The sequence below is a fragment of the Dromiciops gliroides genome, chromosome 2 (genome assembly GCF_019393635.1).
Source record: "Dromiciops gliroides isolate mDroGli1 chromosome 2, mDroGli1.pri, whole genome shotgun sequence".
Lineage (NCBI taxonomy): Eukaryota > Metazoa > Chordata > Mammalia > Microbiotheria > Microbiotheriidae > Dromiciops > Dromiciops gliroides.
The window spans coordinates 289869176-289888481 of NC_057862.1; the positions used below are offsets into that span (position 1 = coordinate 289869176).

The 19306-nt window shown below is 40.3% G+C and overlaps 1 protein-coding gene across 5 annotated transcripts in view; it reads right to left on the reverse strand.

Annotated features, from left to right (window-relative positions):
- Positions 1-19306, reverse strand: part of ASPG (asparaginase) — a 140827-nt gene that overhangs the window by 110210 nt on the left and 11311 nt on the right. For all 5 annotated transcript variants that reach the window (XM_043989650.1, XM_043989649.1, XM_043989648.1 and 2 more), the window contains exons 2-3: positions 9552-9660; positions 1698-1809 (exon numbers count right to left, since the gene is read on the reverse strand). In XM_043989650.1, coding sequence (XP_043845585.1) covers positions 1698-1809; positions 9552-9660 — 221 coding nt within the window. The remainder of the gene's footprint in view (positions 1-1697; positions 1810-9551; positions 9661-19306) is intronic.

A 19306-nucleotide genomic window follows, 5' to 3' on the forward strand; every position in this document is an offset into this window, starting at 1 on the left:
TCAAGAGGAACTGAGTTCAAATCCAGCCTCAGACACTTGACACTAGCTGTGTGACCCTGGGCAAGTCACTTAACCCTCACTGCCCCGCCAAAAAAAAAAAAAAAGATTACATGATTTCCAGCTGAAAAAAACTGCAAAGATCATCTAGCCCAATCACAGCAAGTCAGAGTTGAACAAGCCCCCAGAGGCCAACTGATCCAACACTCTTATTTTACATATGTGAAAACTGAGTCCCAAAGAGGGACATACAAGTAAAAGTAGCAGAGCCAGGATTTGAACCCAGGTCTATCAACAATACATTCATGCCCAAAATAAAGACTCCTTCTTCTGCCAAGGAATATAAATGATCTTAATTCTGTTCAGCAACCTGGGCATGGGCCCAGTACAAATAAGTAGCACAGAAAGAAGTCACTTCCCTCACTAACTTCTTCAATACAGAGCAAACAAAACTTGTACCCGGGAACTTGCTAAGATCGACAAATATCTGTAGAATGGTTGGATATTACAAAGGACTTTGTATCAACTGTTTCATTTAATCCTCACAAGTCTGTGGGGAAGGGAATACAAAGATTATTAGCCCCTTTTTACAGATGGAGAAACCAAGGAAGAGATTTATTTACGGTCACACAGCTAGTTAGTGACCGGACCAGGATTTGACCCCAGGTCTTCTATTTTCAAATCCTGAGCTCTTTCTACTGTGCCACACCACCTGGCCCATGGGTTAGCTTTATGGTTAGAGCATGGCTACAATGGAGATGTAAAGCCAGCACTGTTGATTACTCTCTTTTCACTGACTGCAGAGTGAGAACTAACTCCTGCTCTGTTTTATCTCATACCTGTCAACCCATGTCATAAATATGTGTCCTTTGTCAAAGGAGGGACCATATAAGGATACTACGGATAGCCCATGTACCACAGATGGGAAATAATTGTCTCTTTCTCCTGAATTTTAGTTTTCATTTCTACCATTTTCAATGTGTGACCCTTGACAAGTCATTTCCTCTCTGTGCTTCAGTTTTCTCATCTTTAAAATAATCCCTGTTTTGTCAACCTCCCAGAGCTCTGTGAGGCACTATGTAGAAAATGGTCAATGTCTGTAAGTGAGTGTACCTGTCACTATAATGAATGGACAAAGGCTAACCCAGAAGGAAGTCTCTAGTGGAGCATCCCAGGGTTCTGTCCTTGGTGCTGTGCTATGCAGTATTTTTATCAACAATTTGGATGGAGTCACAAATGACATGTAAATCACATCTTATACTTCGGTTCAAGAAACCAGCTGTGCAAGCAGAAGCAGTGCTGCTGGTACATGTGAAAAATATCTTGGGAATTTCTCAGATTTCATGAGTGAGCAATATAATGTGGGGGGTTGGGGGGGAAGGAGGGACTAATATTAGTAAGTATAGGCTATATGAATGGAAGCACAGTGTCCAGATAGAGGACAGTGAAAGGCCCACAGATGGAGAGGACAGAAGAGTTGTTGCAAATGAAAGGAACAACCCTGTGACATCAGACCAACTGTGGGATTTAGAGTTGGAAAGAACTTAAGACATATGGTCCACCTCCATTTTTACAGATGAAGAAACTGAGGCCCAAGGGGGGGCGGAATGACTTGCTTAAGCTACAAATATCAGAGTTGGGATTTGAACCCATCATTTTCTGATTACAAATCCAGGAGTTTTTCCATTATGCCATTTTACCTCAATGTCCTTTGCAATTTTAATCCACTCGTTAATTGTCATGTCACTGGAGTCAAAAAGTGGGTCATATTCCAGGATGGTATATATAATCCGTTGATTTTGGTTGGTGAGGCTATAGGAAGGAAAGCAACTGAGTTAAGTAAAAGTCAACCCTTACAGAGACTTCTAAGATTAATTCCACTTCCCTCTTTTGCTTTTATTATCTTCCCTCCCTATACTTGTTTGTTTTTTTTTTGTTTTTTTGTTTTTTTGTTTTGAGGCAATTGGGGTTAAGTGACTTGCCCAGGGTCACACAGCTAGTTAAGTGTTAAGTGTCTGAGGTTGAATTTGAACTCGGGTCCTCCTGAATCCAGGGCTGGTGCCCTATCCACTGCGCCACCTAGCTGCCCCCCCTCCCTATACTTGTGCAGTTAGTATTTGGACTACAGTTACTATCTTATAGATTAACCTCTATATGTTTTTTTTTAAGTTTTATTTAGCTTTTTAAGTTTTCTTTAGTTTTCTTTTTTTTAGTTTTATTGATGTCTTTCAAACCATAATCATTTACTAACACACACACACACACACACACACATACACACACCATATCCCCTTTCTCTTTCCCTCCCCATGATAACAAAGATAAGTACAACCAACTGACACAGAGGGACCACTTTTGAAAAACACAATGACTTGTGTTAGACCTCTGGAGAGTCATTCCTTTTCCCTCTCCTAGTTTGTTTCTGCATCTATAAGGAGATTAGGCTAGGTAGTCTCTATGATCTCTCACAACTCTAATATTTGGTCTAGAAGCATTTGACCTCCAAGAGGAAGGTCAACATAGGGGAAAAGGTCAGGATCTGCAATCAAGGAGAACTGGTCCTCTGGATTAGTATCTCTGCAACTTTAGGCAAGTCCCTTCCCCTCTCTTGAGGCTCAGTTTCCTCATCTCTAAGTAATCTTTAGGAGGTGGGTGGGTCTCATTCAGCTTTAAATTTATGCTCCTTTGCTCTAGAGCTAGCAAGAAATTTAGAGATCATGGTACAGTGGGAAAAGCAGCAAGGCAGCACAGTGGATACAAACAGATGGAGCCATGGATCTGAAGTCAGAAAGGCCTAAATTCAAATCCCGGCTTATACATGAACTGTGTGACCCTGGGAAAGTCACCTAACCTTTATCTGCCTGTTTTTTCCAATTATAAAATAGGGACAATAACAGTACCTACCTCCCAAGGTTATTGTGAGGATAAAGTGAGATATTTGTAAAGTGCTTTGTAAGCCTTAAAGTGCTATGTTGATGGGGGCGGCTAGGTGGCGCAGTGGATAAAGCACCGGCCCTGGATTCAGGAGTACCTGAGTTCAAATCTGACCTCAGACACTTGACACTTACTAGCTGTGTGACCCTGGGCAAGTCACTTAACCCATATTGCCCCGCAAAAAAAAAAAAAAAAAAGTGCTATGTTGATGCTAACCATTATTACTTAAAGCAGGACTTCTTAAACTTTTTCCCCTCTTGACCCCTTTTCATCCAAGCAATTTTTACATGACCCCAGGTATATAAGTATATAAAATAGGTATATATAACCTTTTACTGTGGCCAAATTTTTCATAACCCCCACTTTCAGTTATGAGACCCCACATGGGATCACAACCCACAGTTTAAGAAGCTTTGATTTAAAGGACCTGCCCTGAACTCAGGATTGAGTTCAAATGTCATTTCTGATACTACCTGTATGACCTTAGGCAAATCACTTTGTCTGTTGGGGCCTCAGTTTCCTACCCTGTAGAAATGGGGTCAGGGGGAGTTTGGAATGGATGGCGTCTGAGATCTCTTCCAGCTTTAGATCATAAATGTACAATTCCATCATTTCAAGATAAGGAAACAGAGACCCATAGGCATTAGGTGATTTACCTGAGGTTATATATGGAGTAAGTGGCAAAGCTGGGATTTGAACCCAGGTCCTCTGACTCCAAACCTGGCACATGGAACTATGTGATTCTCTGAGAGCAACAGCACAATTGTCTTTTAACAGGGACTCAGAAAGAAAGATGGGGAGAAGAGGAGGGAGCTTTGCCTTTGACTATCACTTCTCAGAGTCACCTTCCCAATAACCTTCTTCTGCAAAGGGAGGAGGAGGGAAGGCACACAATTAGCCAGGAGATTATTATTGAGGGAGGATGTCTTGGCAAAATGCTCTCTCCTCCTCATGGGAAACAAGCATAGGCCAGGTCAGAAATAGTTCTCAGAGTTTAGAAACAGCTATATACTTCCAGGAAGGTCAGAAGAAACCTCTGGGGCCAGGTGGCTTTGAATAAAGGAGAAAAAGAAAAGCTATGGGGGGCGGGGGGGGGGGGGGTGAAAAGGAGAGATGTGCTGCTAAGCATGGGTTTCTGGGTTTTGTTTGTTTGGGGTTTTTTTGTTGTTGTTTTTTAGTGAGGCAGTTGGGGTTAAGTGACTTGCCCAGGGTCACACAGCCAGCAAGTGTTAAGTGTCTAAGGCCGGATTTTGAACTCAGGTACTCCTGAGTCCAGGGCCGGAGCTCTATCCACTGCACCATCTAGCTGCCCCTTGTTTGTTTGTTTTTAATAGATGTTGAGTCAAAATGGCAAAGCCAGAAGTAGAAAGGATAGGAGGGCCAGGGAATCAGCAATGATTTTTGTTCAGTCATTTCAGTTGTGTCCAACTCTTCATGACCCAATTTGGGGGGTTTTTTGGGCAATAGATACTGGAGTTGTTTGGCATTTCCTTCTCCAGTTCATTTTATAGAAGAGAAAACTGAGGTAAACAAGGTTAAGTGATTTGTCCAAGGTCACCCAGTCAGCAATTGTCTGACTCCAGGACTGACACTCTATCCGCTGCACCACCTAGCTGCCCCCCAATAACAATTAAAAAGAATATAGTGGGGCGGCTAGGTGGCACAGTGGATAAAGCACCGGCCCTGGATTCAGGAGAACCTGAGTTCAAATCCAGCCTCAGACACTTGACACTTACTAGTTGTGTGACTCTGGGCAAGTCACTTAACCCCCATTGCCCTGAAAAAAAAATAGAAACTAGGGAGCATTGACAATCACAAAATCACAAAATTTTATAGTTGGAAGGGACCTCAGCAGCCATCTATGACAACCTACACCCCAAAAGGAATCCCATTATACCCACTAGTCCAGTCTCTTTGGAAGACCTTCAGTAACAGGGAACTTACCACCTCTGAAGACAGTTCATTCAACTTAAAAGAAAATTGTAAATGATCTGGGGTTCTTTTCTTTGATATAAAGGCCCCCAAAAAAAGAACAAGCTGAATTCCTCATTCATATAACCTTCCATTCTATCCTTCAAGCCTCCCATAGCACCCCTCCCCTAAATCTCTGCTGGGGTTTCCACAGTAAGGTCATTTATCTTCCCTCTTCCTGGGGTGGCTAGGTGGTACAGTGGATAAAGCACCGGCCCTGGATTCAGGAGAACCTGACTTCAAATCCAGCCTCAGACACTTGACACTTACTAGTTGTGTGACCCTGGGCAAGTCACTTAACCTTCATTGCCCTGGGGAAAAAGTCTCAACTTAACTTCTCTCTTTCTTCTCCTCTTCCTCCTCTTCTCCCCCTTAACATAACACAGACCCCATTTCCTTCAGTCTTCTGATGCAAATGTGACCTTCTCTTCATCAAAACCAACCCCTCTACATTCACCCTCCATCCCCTCCCCTCCTATCTTCTCTGAACCTCCTCACTCAAATGAATCTGCTCTCTCCAAATAATCAAATAGAACTCTTCATTAATAAACCTAAGAGATTCGGCCTCCAGCAGCCAAACTCCGGTCCAGAACTGGAGGAAAAAAGGGCCAGAAACCAGTCAAAACCCAGAAGAAGTTTCATCCCAGAGCACCAGCCCCAGAAAATAGGCTTAAAACCTAAAATCCAAGGAGACCATTGTAGGGAAAATAAGATTATCAGAAAAAATGCCAAACCCAATAAAGAAATGTTAAGGGTTAGGAGAAACATAAGAGGTAATGCCATATTAAAGAAGGAATTCCACAAATACAAGCAAAGCCTTGCAGAAATAATGACTTCTTCATAAGGGCTATCTGAATGACTGGAAAAAATTAAGCAAGAAATAATAAGTGGAATTAAAATAAAAATGAGAATTATGGAGGAGAAAATTGGAAGGAGAATAGTTTAGAATACAAGGTAAAGGGGCAGCTAGGTGGCACAGTGGATAGAGCACTGGCCCTGGAGTCAGGAGGACCTGAGTTCAAATCCAGCCTCAGACACTTGACATTTACTAGCTGTGTGACCTTGGGCAAGTCACTTAACCCCAATTGCCTCACCCCCCCAAAAAAAAAGAATACAAGGTAAGAAGCCTTGTAGAAGTAAAGGACTCTTTGAAAGGAATAATCAGAGCTCAATGACTTCAAGAGACAAGAAATATCAGAACAAAATCAAAAGACTGAAAAAAATAGAAGAACATGTAAAGCTTATAAAGAATATGCAAAATATCATTTATAGATCCAAAACAGTGGCAATGGAAAACAGGTGGAAGAAAATCACCAGATTCCCTGACAACCATGACTAAACAAAAAACTTAAGATACTAGTCTTCAAGAAGTTGATAAATCTATTAGAGCTATTAGAATTAGAGGTCAAAGTGAAATCAGAAAGAATATACCAATCCCACCACAGGAAAGAAACCTCAAAAACTGAAAATACCCACTAATATAATAGTCAAATTCTAGACCTTCAAAGTAAAAGAAAAACTATTGTAAGCAGCAAGAAAGAAAGAATTCAAGTACCAAGGAAATAGTCAAAATCAAACAAGATTATGTAATACTTTAAAGATGGAAAAAAAAAATCTTAGGTATCCTATTACAAAAGGAAAAAGATAACTTACAAAACAATAACAACTTAACCAGCAAAACTAAATATTATCCTACATAATGCGAGGGGAAAGGACCTTTAATAAAGGAATCAGGTATTCCTGATAAAAAGATGTGAGCAGAGTAGAAACTTTAAAATGTAAATATAAGAGTCAATTTTTTTTAATTACAATTGAGCAATTGGAAGAGGCTAAATGATTTTGAAAGTGCTTATCTTTTAATAGGAGAAGAGATAAACGATAAGTTTCCCTTCAGAGTTCCACTGTCTTTAGGGGTCACATATGGATTTCACACATTAACTGGATGTGGGTTTTGCTGTTTTGTTGTTTTTAAGAGAAGAGAAAAAGGGTGGGGAAAAGAAATATACTAGGAAAGTGTAATGATTGGAATGACACCACCTGCTGGAGACTTACTGTAGAAGAGCTCCGCCCATGAGGTGAAGGTCTTTGAGGGCAAGACAATGTGTCTTTTCTTTGGCGTCAGGAAGTGTTTGCTGGTGGGAAGAAGAAGGAAGAGCCTGGCGCTCTGACTGGGGCTCTTTCCTGGGGACTCTGGTGGAGAGCGAAGCTAGAAATGCACTCTCCCTTTAATAGATAGATGAATGTAGGCCTTTCTCTCTCTCTTTACCAAATCCTTATTCTCCTTAATAAATGATTAAAAGCCTAACTCTTGCTAAAGCTTATAATTTATTGGCAACCACTCATTAGATATTTTAGACAGACTAGCTAGAATTTTAGCTTTATTAAAAGAAATAAGGAGAAAGAAGGGAAAATTTTTGCAAAATTGGAATGCAAGAGAAGAGGTACAGATATGGAAGAAGGAATGGTCCACATAGAGGCAATAAGAATGAATTAGAGGGAGCAGGTAGGTGGCGCAGTGGATAAAGCACCAGCCCTGGATTCAGGAGTACCTGAGTTCAAATCCGGCCTCAGACACTTGACACTTACTAGCTATGTGACCCTGGGCAAGTCACTTAACCCCCATTGTCCCACAAAAAAAAAAAAAGAATGAATTAGAGGGGGCAGCTAGGTGGCACAGTGGATAACGCACCAGCCCTGGATTCAGGAGGACCTGAGTTCAAATCCAGCCTCAGACACATAAAATTACTAGCTCTATGACTCTGGGCAAGTCACTTAACCTTCATTGCCCCACAAAAATAAAAAATTTAAAAAAGAAAAAAAAGAATGAATTAAAAAGCAGAATCCAACAATATGTTGTTTACACATGTGAAACAAATATATTGACATAAAATTAAAATGAAGATAAAGTAGGATGTATTATGCTTCAGCCTAATTTAGAAAATAAGAGTATTTATCATGATCTCATTTAAGGCAAGAGTAAAGAAATGGTTAAAAGAGATAAGCAGGAAAACTATATTATGCTTGAAGGTAGCACAGATGATGAAATAATATCAATACTTAATATATATGCACCAGCTGGCATAGCATCTAAGTACTTAAAGAAAAAGTTAAATTGTAAGGAGAAATAAGCAGGAAAAGTATAATACTTGGAGACCTTAATATTTACTTTTAAGAACTAGACAACTTAAAAAAAAAGATAAATAACAAAGAAGTTAAGGACCTGAACAGAATCTCAGAAAAGATAGATAGGATATATCTCTGGAAACTAATGAATTGGAATAGAAATGACTATATATATTTCTCAGTTGTGTAGGGTGTTTTTATATCAAATTAGCTATGCATTGTAGCATTAAAAATTCTTACAACTATGGAAAAGTAAAAATATAACACAACCTTTACTGACCAAACATAATAAAAAATTATTATCAACAAAGTCAATCCAAAAAAAGGATTCAAACTTAAAATGGAGACTAAGTAATTTAATATTAAAGAACTTGTGGGTAAAAAAAAAACCCCGGGGGCAGCTAGGTGGCACAGTGGATAAAGCACCAGCCCTGGATTCAGGAGTACCTGAGTTCAAATCCGGCCTCAGACACTTGACACTTACTAGCTGTGTGACCCTGGGCAAGTCACTTAACCCCCATTGCCCCACAAAAAAAAAAAAAAAAAGGGAAAGGAGTCCTACCAGATCCTTCTATGAGACAAAAACAATCTTAATACATAAGCCAGGGCAACATAAAGAAAGAAAACCATATCGTCAATGTAGAAATATTGAATGAAATATTAGCAAAGAGGTTATAGCAAAATTTTTTAAATTATACACTATGGTCAAGTTGAATTAATATCAGGAATGCAGAGTTATTCAATGCTATGAAAGCTAAAATTTTAATAGATAATATCAATAACTAAATTAATTTTAAATTATATTGTTATATTAATAGATATCAAAAGAGCATATAACAAAATACAGATCTACTTTATATTTTTTTTAAAATAACACTAGTATAGTATAAGTATAGGAAGAAAGGGGTCTTTCTTTAATCTAGTAAATGGTATCTATCTCAACACAAGAATGTGTAATGATGTAATGGGGAAATACTGGAGGCCTTTCCAGTGAGATCAGGGGCAAAGCAAGGATGTCCATTATCATTATATCTACATCTTATATTTCTATATTCTAGAAATGTGAGCTATAGCAATAAGACAGGAAAAAATAAGGGAATAGAGACAAAGTGGAAACAAATTTTTTGCAGATGACATAATGGCTGGTCATGTAACTTGGTAAATCATTTTCCCTCTCTAGGACTATTTTCCCATCAGAAAAAAAAGGGGATGATGCTCCTTGCCTTCTTCCTAGGATTGTTGTGAAAATGACATGAAATAATGAAGGCAAAATGCTTTGGAAAAAAGTGCAAAATGATATACTGATCTGAAAGAGGAGAAGGAGAAAGAAGAAGGGGAAGAGTGAATGGGAAAGAGGTAGGAAGAAAAGAAAGTAGCAGGAAAAAAAAAGAATTAAGAGAACTTTCAGCCTCCCACACTCAGGCTGGGGCCTAAGTACTCAAGGTTTCCATGGGTTTACCCTTATTCTTCCCTCCTCCCCATCCCAAACCATGTCCTGTGCCTGGACATAGCCCTTTAGTACTCACGGAAGGGCCAGAGTGTCTGCAGGTAGCTGGTGTTCTCGAGAGTATTCCTCATCATTAAAGATGGGTAGCTTCCTCAGAGCAGAGGCCAGGTTGCTCCCAGGAACCAACACTAGAAACAGAAACAGAGAAGTAGTTGTTCTGCAGGGTGCCTTGACCTTAAACAACATCTTTCCCCAGAGATGTGATAGGTCAGAAGCCCATATTGTCTTTTTTTTTTTTTTTTGGTGAGGCAGTTGGGGTTAAGTGACTTGCTCAGGGTCACACAGCTACTAAGTGTCAAGTGTCTAAGACCGAATTTGAACTCAGGTCCCTCCTGAATCCAGGGCCGGTGCTTTATCCACTGTGCCACCTAGCTGCCCCTGCCCATATTGTCTTAAATTTCATGGAAAGTGACTATACCAAAGCAGTGAGATTAAGTGGAAGGAATTCTGGACCAAAGGATCAGACCTAGCTTCTACTTCAGGCTCTACCTTTAATTTTGTGGGGTTACCTTGGACAAGTAAGTCACTTCTCTCCTAGCCACGGTTTATCCATCTATAAAATGGTTATAATAATCTCTACTCTGCCAACTTCTAAGGTCTATTGTGAGAACAAGCTTTGTAATATTAAAGTGGCTATTTCAGTGGCCCTAAGGGCATAACAATAACAACATTTCTATAAAACTTTAAGGTTTACAAAGTGCTCTTTTTAAAAAGTTTCGGGTTGTTATAATCTCCCATTTTGCAGATGAGAAAACAATGTTTGGAGGTAAAGGACTTGCCTTCACCTTGATACTAATGTGTCAGCTTTAACTGAAGAAAATAGCAGTGGACCAGGAGTTGAAAGACCTGGGATTGAGTCCTGGCTCCAACTCCTGACTTGCTGTATGACCTTGAGCAAGTCACTGGCTCTCTATAGATGTCAGTTTCCCCATACATCAAATGGGAATAATAACACACACCCCATTGTGTTCCCAGGATCCAAGGAGAAACTACATGGGAAACTACTTTGTAAGGTTCTATATGTATATCAGCTACTATTATTATTGCTGTTTAGTCATTTATGTCCAACTCTTCAAAACCCCACTTTTTTTATAGATAATAATTTTATAGATAATGAAACTGAAGCAAACAGGGTTAAGTAACTTGCCCACAGTCACACAGCTGGTATCTTGAGGCCAGTTTTAAACACAGGTCTTCCTAACTCTAAGCCCAGCACTCTTTTCACTGTGCCATGTAGCTGCCTATTATTATTATTAATAAACATTTATTGAGCATCTATAGAGCCCTGTGCTTGGCCCTCCAAGGAAAATAATGATGAAAAAGATGTTCCTCCATCCCTAATCCCTGCCCCCTCAATGGAGCCTACAGTTTGGATTGTGGTAGTCGCACATAACAATTTAAAAACAAATACAGCTAGGTGGCGCAGTGGATAAAGCACCAGCCCTAGATTCAGGAGGACCTGAGTTCAAATCCAGCTTCAGATACTTGACACTTACTATCTGTGTGACCCTGGGTAAGTCACTTTAACCCTCATTGCCCCAGAAAAAAAAATACAAGTCCAAGAAGTAGGTTTTTCAATCCATTCATTCATTAATCAAATATTTATTAAGGGCCTACTGCATGTAGACTTATTTGTTTTCATTTTATTTTATTTTTTCCAATTACATGAAAAGACAACATTAATTTTTTTTTTAATTTTGAGTTCCAAATTATCTCCCTCCCTCTCTAACCACTCCCTCCTTAAAACAGTTAGCAATTTGATATGTAATGTAAATGCAATCATGTAAAACACATTTCCATACTAGTTATGTTGTGAAAGAAACAGGCCCAAAAAAAAGAACACTAAAAAAAAATAAAGTCAACAATTGTATGCTTTGATCTGCATTCAGACTTCGTTGGTTCTTTCTCTGGATGTGGACAGAATTTCCCATGAGTTCTTTGGAATTGTCTTAGGTCATTGTATTGCTGAGAAGAACTAAGTCAATCATAGGTGATCAATCATTGTACAATGTTGCTATTCCAGTGTACAATGTTCTCCTAGTTCTGCTCATTTCACTTCGCATCAGTTCATGTAAGTCTTTCTAGGTTTTTCTGAAACCTGCCTGCTCATCATTTCTTATAGCACAATAGTATTCCATCACAATCATATACCACAACTTGTTCAGTCATTCCCCAATTGATGGACATCCCTTCAATTTCCAAGTCTTTGCCACCACAAAAAGAGCTGCTCTATTTTTGTTATTATATTATTTGTTATTATAGACATAATATTTGGTTCTAGAAAGAGAGATGAAGTAAAAATAAAACACAACCTCTCAAGCATGAGTAGGGAATTTGGTCAATAACAAACCTGAGTTAAAATAATCTACTTCTGCTATTTAATTAATCTGTGTGACTTTAGGAAAGTCACTTAATCTCTTAGAGCCTCAATTTCCTTATTCATAAAATAAGGGGATTAGATTAGATGTATATTTCCTATCCTTTTTTTTTTTTGCTAAATAATCTCTACCACTTTAATTTAGTTATTTCCTGTTTTAACCTGCTTTTAAAAGAGTACCGAATATCATTTGGAAAAGTAAAGGATTTCTGTAAACAAAAAATATATCCACAAAAACAGTAAACAATTAAAAGTGCAGAAAAACACAAATGAAAGGTCACAACTTTCACCAGGAGCCGTAGAAGGTTCTTAAGCAGAGAAGTGGCATGAACAGATCTATATGAATGAAAGATTATTCTGGTGATTTGTAAAGGATTGGAGAGGAGGGAGCCAGCAAGAGAAAGAGCCCTGTTAGGAGACTTCTACAATAATTAGAAAGATCGTGGTGAGTCCTATATTAGACAGTGGGAAGAGAGGGAAGGATGCAGTAAGTGTCTAAGAAGTATAATTACTAGACCTTGCTGACCAAAGAAAATGAGAAACCAAGAAGAATGGGAAAATGGGAAAAACAGAATAAAAACAATCCACAGGGAATAAAAACCTAAGACAACTGAGGATATGGTAAGAAATCACTAAGTTATCTTCAATGAATTCAAGCCACCAAGTCCAGTCAAACCATAATTGTTCCTTGTAGGAAGACAGGTTGCTGCTCACTATATGGAAAACCTTTTTAATAATTAGAGCTGTTCAAAAGGGGAAATGAACCACTTCATAAGAAAGTGAGCTCCTTGTAACTTGGGATCATAAATTTAGAACTAGAAAGGACCTTAGAGATGCCGTCTGATTTAATCACCTCATTTTACAGACAAAACTCAGAGAATTTAAATGACTTACCTAAAGTCAGACAGGTGGTAACTAACAGAGTCAGGATTTGAACCCAGGTCATCTGACTCCAAATCTAGCACTTTTAGATGACTATTTGTTGGGAATGTTGTGGATAGGAGAGTGAGGTTTGAGTTCTGGCTCTAACATTTACCTGTGGCTAGACCCACAGTCAACTCTTCCCTCTCTAAGATTCAGTTTGCTTCTCTAAAATAAGAATTGTGGAGAGGAAATCACTTTGTAAACCTTAAGCATGAGTTATTCATATGATGATATCTTTATGGTGACAACAGTGATGATAATGATCTCTGAGGTGCCTTACACCTCTAACTCTATGAAGTAGATGATGCTTGTATAGAGTGGAAAAGTAACACAGCACAAGGGAATATGAATACATTCAGGTAGTGGTGTATGGATAGAGAGAGCCATACATAGTCAGGAAGACCTAGGCTCAAGTCTCACCTCTGACACAAAATGGCTATGACCCTAGAAGTCACTTAATTCTCCGTGGCCCAGGCTATTTTCCAGAACTATACATTGGAAAACAAGTGCTGATTGGTCTAGACTGGGATTCCTCATTAGTTCTCTATACCAGTGAGAACACACCATAACCACAAGGTGGCACCAGAGAGCAGAACCAGTTGAACCAGGAACTAACAGAGGCAGCATTATACAACTAGCTCCCCTGCGCTTCAGACCCATGGAAACAGGGTTAAAATCCAAAGGATTGTTCCCTTTCTCCCTCAAACAACCTGTCATGTTTGGTATCACATCGGCTAGAGAGCTGGACCCACTGTCAGGAAGACGAATTTAAATCTGGGCCTCCAACATAATTGTGTGACCCTAGGGGAGTCACTTAACCTCAGTCTCAGCTTCAGTCTCAACTGTTAAATGGAGATAATAATAGCATTTATTTCCCAGGGTTGTCATATCAAATAAGAGTATTCGTAAAGAATTTTGCAAGCTTTAAAGTGCTATATAAATGTTACCTATCATCTTCTCTCTTAATTCTTGATCTTTGCTCTTCCAGCTAGACAGCTGTCTCTGGCAGTGTTACCTTGAATTATAAAAGGCTAAAACTCAGTATTTTAAATCTTTCCTTCCCAGGGTTTTGCTCTCCCTCAATTCCCAATGTCACTACTAGCATGCAAGTAAGCAGATCTGGCACAGATTCCTATGACCACCGGATTCTAATCTTTTGACACATACAAATTGAGCAAATACTTCAAACAATATGGTTTCCAGACATGGTGGTTTTAGAAGGGGCTGTGGGGCTGCTGCAAGTAGGACAGAAGGAGTCAAGAGCAGGTGCCCAGGGAGGGGGGGGGGCAGCTAGGTGGCGCAGTGGATGGAGCACCGGCCCTGGATTCAGGAGGACCTGAGTTCAAATCCAGCCTCAGACACTTGACACTTACTAGCTGTGTGACCCTGGGCAAGTCTCTTAACCCTCATTGCCCCCCCCCCCAAAAAAGAGCAGGTGCTGGGGCGGGGAGGGGCAGCTAGGTGTTGCTGTGGATAAAGCACTGGCCCTGGATTCAGGAGGACATGAGTTCAAGTCCAGCCTCAGACACTTGACACTTACTAGCTGTGTGGCCTTGGGCAAGTCTCTTAACCCTCGTTCCCCCTGCCCCCCCAAAAAAGAAAAGAGCAGGTGCTGGGCATCCCTATCCATATCTCCAGTAGGGAAGGGTGATTGGCAGGTTTGGTCTCCAACCACAAGGAAGGACAGGAAAGTGAAAGCAAGGCAGCCTCAGCACAGCCCCACCCCTTTGCATCTTGGATGGCTCTAGGATGCTGCCTGTGGCCCAAAGCTCAGGGCTTTCCTCCAGAGCCTGGAAAGCAGCAAGGCCAGGTGCCATTCTGTTAACTCCATGATGAGAGCTCAGTGAGCTGGCATACAGCTCTGGCTCCACATCACCATTCTCCACCTGTTGGCCACGGTTTTCCTTCCTCTTTAGTTCTTAGTCTCACATTTGCTTGGGTGTTTTGCCCCCTGCCCACCAGTCCCCTTAAAGGTCAGCGTCAAACAAGAAGCCTTCTGGGTACTTTGCCTTCTGGTCAAGTCCAAAATCCGTGGAAGTCTGGGGGACTCTAGAAAAGGAGCTAGCCTGCCCCAAAGCAGCTCTGCCACCATCTCTGCTCTATCCTTATCCAAGTCCTTTTTGAAGAGCTGAAAAAAGGCATTTTACAACTGCTAGTGACTACCAGAAAACAAAGCCAAAACCAAGTTTTCAGAGTAAGAGTAGAAAACCAGGGGGAAGCTAGGTGGCACAGTGGATAAAGCACCAGCCCCAAATTCAGGAGGACCTGAGTTCAAATCTGGCCTCAGACACATGACACTTAATAGCTGCATGACCTTGGGCAAGTCACTCAACCCTTATTGCCCCACCAATAAAATTTTTAAAAAAGAGAGTAGAAGACTGAAGTCCATTACTGAATTGCTACCAAGAAGGAGCCAGTGATAGGCTCACAGCCTCAAATCCAGGTAAGCCATCATTTCTGGGATCATACAAAAAAACAAATTTACAAGCACGTGCGAAAAGGGAAGTCCCCTTGTTTATGAATAGGGTGTGTTCTAAAAATTTTACCATATATGTCCCTGCATGTGGATTATTTTGGCCTCTGAAAAAATTTTCTCATGGAAACCATGTGATATGATATGGTTCAGTTCCCATATGAGGCCTTCATAAAATCATAGGCTCTCTGCATTAGAAGGAAAATCAGAAGGGCAGCTAGGTGGTGCAGTGGATAAAGCACCAGCCCTGGATTCAGGAGGACCTGAGTTCAAATCTGGCCTCAAACACTTGACACTAGCTGTGTGACCCTGGGCAAGTCACTTAACCCTCATTGCACTGCCCCCAAAAAAAACAAAAACCAAGGGAAATCAGAGATCCTGAGTAAGAATCTCCTCTATTTTACTTCCCAACAAATGTTCATTCAAGCTCCCATGCCAGAGAACTCACTACCTCCTGAATTCACAACCATCCATTCCATGTATGGGCAGCTTTAGCTGTTAGGAATCAAAATTAAAAAGCATTTATTAATCACCTACTCTATGCCAGGCTCTGCATCAAACACCAGGGAAACAAAGACAAAAAATGTAAAGGACCTTTGACCTCTAGTAATAACACTTTTAAAAAAATAAGTTTTTATTGATATCTTCTGTTTCTTACATCATCATAATTATCTCAAGTATTTCTGCTCCTTCTCCCTCCCAGAGAGTCATCCCATATAACAGAGAGTATATTTTAGAGGTGAAATGGTGATTTCTTTTTTTCTTTTTAGAGAAGAAATGGCAAAAAGCACAATTTATTGATCCATAGAAAAAAGTCCAAAAACATGTGCAGTATGGAACACCTGTGGACCTTTCACCTCCACAAAGGATTAAGTTAGGGGCATCTTCTCCTATCTCTTCATTTGAGTCCTTGATCTTTATAATTTTGTTACATCTACTTTTGATTTTTTTGATATGTGATTATTCTTTTCATTTACATTGTTGTACTTATTGTAGATGGATGGACGGACAGACAGACGGATGGATGGATAGATAGATATTTTGGCTCTGCTTACTTCAATTCATATGCCACAATTTGTTTAGCCATTTCCCAACTGATGGGCATCTAATTTGTTTCCAATTCTTAGTTATCACAAAAAGTGCTGCTATAAAAATTTTGGATTATATGGGGACATGCTTCTTGTCAATGGGATATAAGCCCAATAATGAAGACTCTGGTTCAATCAATCAATAACATGTATTAAGCACTTACTATGTGTCAGACACTGTGTTTTAATTGAGATTTTCTTATTCCAATTCCATCAATCTCTCCATTATAGCTCACTGACCTTTAAGCAACTCTTCTAATCACTACTCTTTTCAGAATAAGCAGCCAATTTAATGAAATACACTTCTTCTTCTCCTTTTTTTTTTTTTTGGTGACGCAATTGGGGTTAAGTGACTTGCCCAGGGTCACACAGCTTAGTAAGTGTCTGAGGCCAGATTTGAACTCAGGTCCTCCTGAATCCAGGGCTGGTGCTCTATCCACTGCACCACCTAGCTGCCCTATGAAATGCACTTCTAATGGAAATGTGTCAAGGGGAAGTGAATACATCAAGGCAATGTGAGGAGACAGTCTCAAACAAGAGAATGTGTATATATCACTTAGTAGACTGGCACGCCCTTCTCTCCCCAACTCTCCTACTTATTTTTTCAATTTCTTCCCTTCTTCCTTCCAAAAGCCTAGTCTTTGTTTATAATTCAATTCCCAAGGCCACGGGGTTGGGGTGGGGGGTGCACCCCCCTCTCCCCTGGAAATAAGTGGGAGGTAGTCAGGGGAGTGGAGGGTGATATGACCATATGTGTGTGTGTGTGTATGTATATATATGTATGTGGCCATGTATGTATGGATTATTTCAAACAGGTGTTCATAAACTGGTTATTCTCTGAACTCACACTCCAAAAGGGGTTTATCATTTTATAAAAAAAATTCCCCACAGTCTTGCTTCCAGGGACAGGAAGGGGATTGGAGACTCTACAGAACCAAGTAGAAGATTCCACAAACCTGGCACACGTCCTCCTCATTTCATTGAATCATCAATCTAGAAGTAGAAAGAACCTCAGAGGTCATCTACAACACCCTCCTCATTTTTAGAGAGGCCCAGAAAGGCTAAGGCACTTGTCCAAGGTCATTCAGGTGGTAAGTGTGAGGTGGAATTCCCTGTTGGATCGTGGCCCACCTCCTCCACAAAATCTTTCAAGTTCTAACCCACCTGTTTCACTAAGGCTGAAAATCTTCAAGGCTCCCTAAAACATTTTTGTCTAGATCTAGCTTTTGTCCCTGTATCTTCCTTATTTGTCACACCCACAAAACTAGCTTATAAGTTCCTTGAAAATAGGGAAAGTGGGGCAGCTAGGTGGTGCAGTGGATAGAGCACCGACCCTGGATTCAGGAGGACCTGAATTCAAATCTGGCCTCAGACACAACACTTACTAGCTGTGTGACCCTGGGCAAGTCATGTAACCCCAATTGCCTCTCAGCAAAAAAAAGAAAAGAAAATAGGGAAAGTGTCATTATTTTTATGTGCTTAGTCCAGTGCCCTGTATGCTGTAGATATTTAACAGAAATGTTTTGAGTTGGACTGAAGGAATTGGGGAAGGTGCTCTTGGACAATGGGACAGCTATCATCAAGTATTTAAAGGGTGATTATATGGAAGAAAGGGGAGTATGGGATGTTCAGGGAGGACTAGAACCTCTAGTGTAAGGGCTTGCCAAATGCCTTTCAGGGCTACTCATCCATCTTTGGTGTCCAATTGTCACCTAACTCTCACCTGTTGATCCAAAAAACTATAGCATGCACAGTGGCCACACCCCAGTAAAGCATCTTGGCAGATGGGCTAAACCACCAGGTTGAAGGTAACTGATAGGTCATATCAGTGAATCCACCCCAAGAACACTTCCTCCAGTACAATGGATGGATGAGGCCAGTTTGTTCCAACAGCCATGAAGGCAACTAAAGCAGGTGCTGTGGAAAGCTTAGAGCTTGGTTAGACACTGAAGACACCAAGGCACTATATCCCAGGTCATCATCAGTCATCCTGACTTTTGCCTTGCCGCTGACTTTGATGACTTAGGAAGAGAAAGTAAGGCTGACCATTTTGTGCAACTCTAAGTCACTTAAATTCTTAGACAAATCAAGATATCATCCTGTGATATCATTGGTCCTCTTCAAAAATGAAGGACAAACAACAATATGGAAGAAAGATTCAATTTGTTCAGCCTCAGCACAAAGAACTAGGAACAATAAATAGTGGTTGCTAAGAGATGGGTTTTGTCTGGATATAAGGAAAAATTTCCCAAATCAAGCAGTCTTCCAACAGTGGGGATTGCCTCAGGAAGAAATCAGTTCCCCATCATCTCAAAACAAAATTTAAAAGACCAATCTTAGAAGAGTATGCTCAGGTAGAGTTTGAACTATATGGCTTCTGAAGTCTCTTCCCACTCCAAAATTTTCATTAACAGATGAGTTCTCCCAGTGTCTTTAATATAAGATTATGTTTTTTTTTAAATTCAGCTTAGACGCAACTTTTCAGAAGCATATCTAGTGGGGTGAACAAGACAGAGTCTTGTCTACTCAGGCTACACTCTCTTTGTAAGAGCTTCAGTAAGATCAGGGCAGAGGCACTGATTTTTTTTTCTTTTTTTTTCTTTTTTTTTAGTGAGGCAATTGGGATTAAGTGACTTGCCCAGGGTCACACAGCCAGTAAGTGTTAAGTGTCTGAGGTCCTCCTGACTCCAGGGCCAGTGCTCTATCCAAGCTGCCCCAGAGGCACTGAGTCTGGGGAGTACAAGGGATTATAGGCTCATAGCCCTAGAGTTGGAAGAGACCTTAGAGACCAAAGAGTCCAATCCCTTCATTTTACAGATAAGGAACCAAAGCCCAAGAGGTTAGGTAACTTGCCTAGGGTCACACAGCTTTTAAGTGAATGAGGTCAAATTTGAACTCGGGTTTCCTAACTC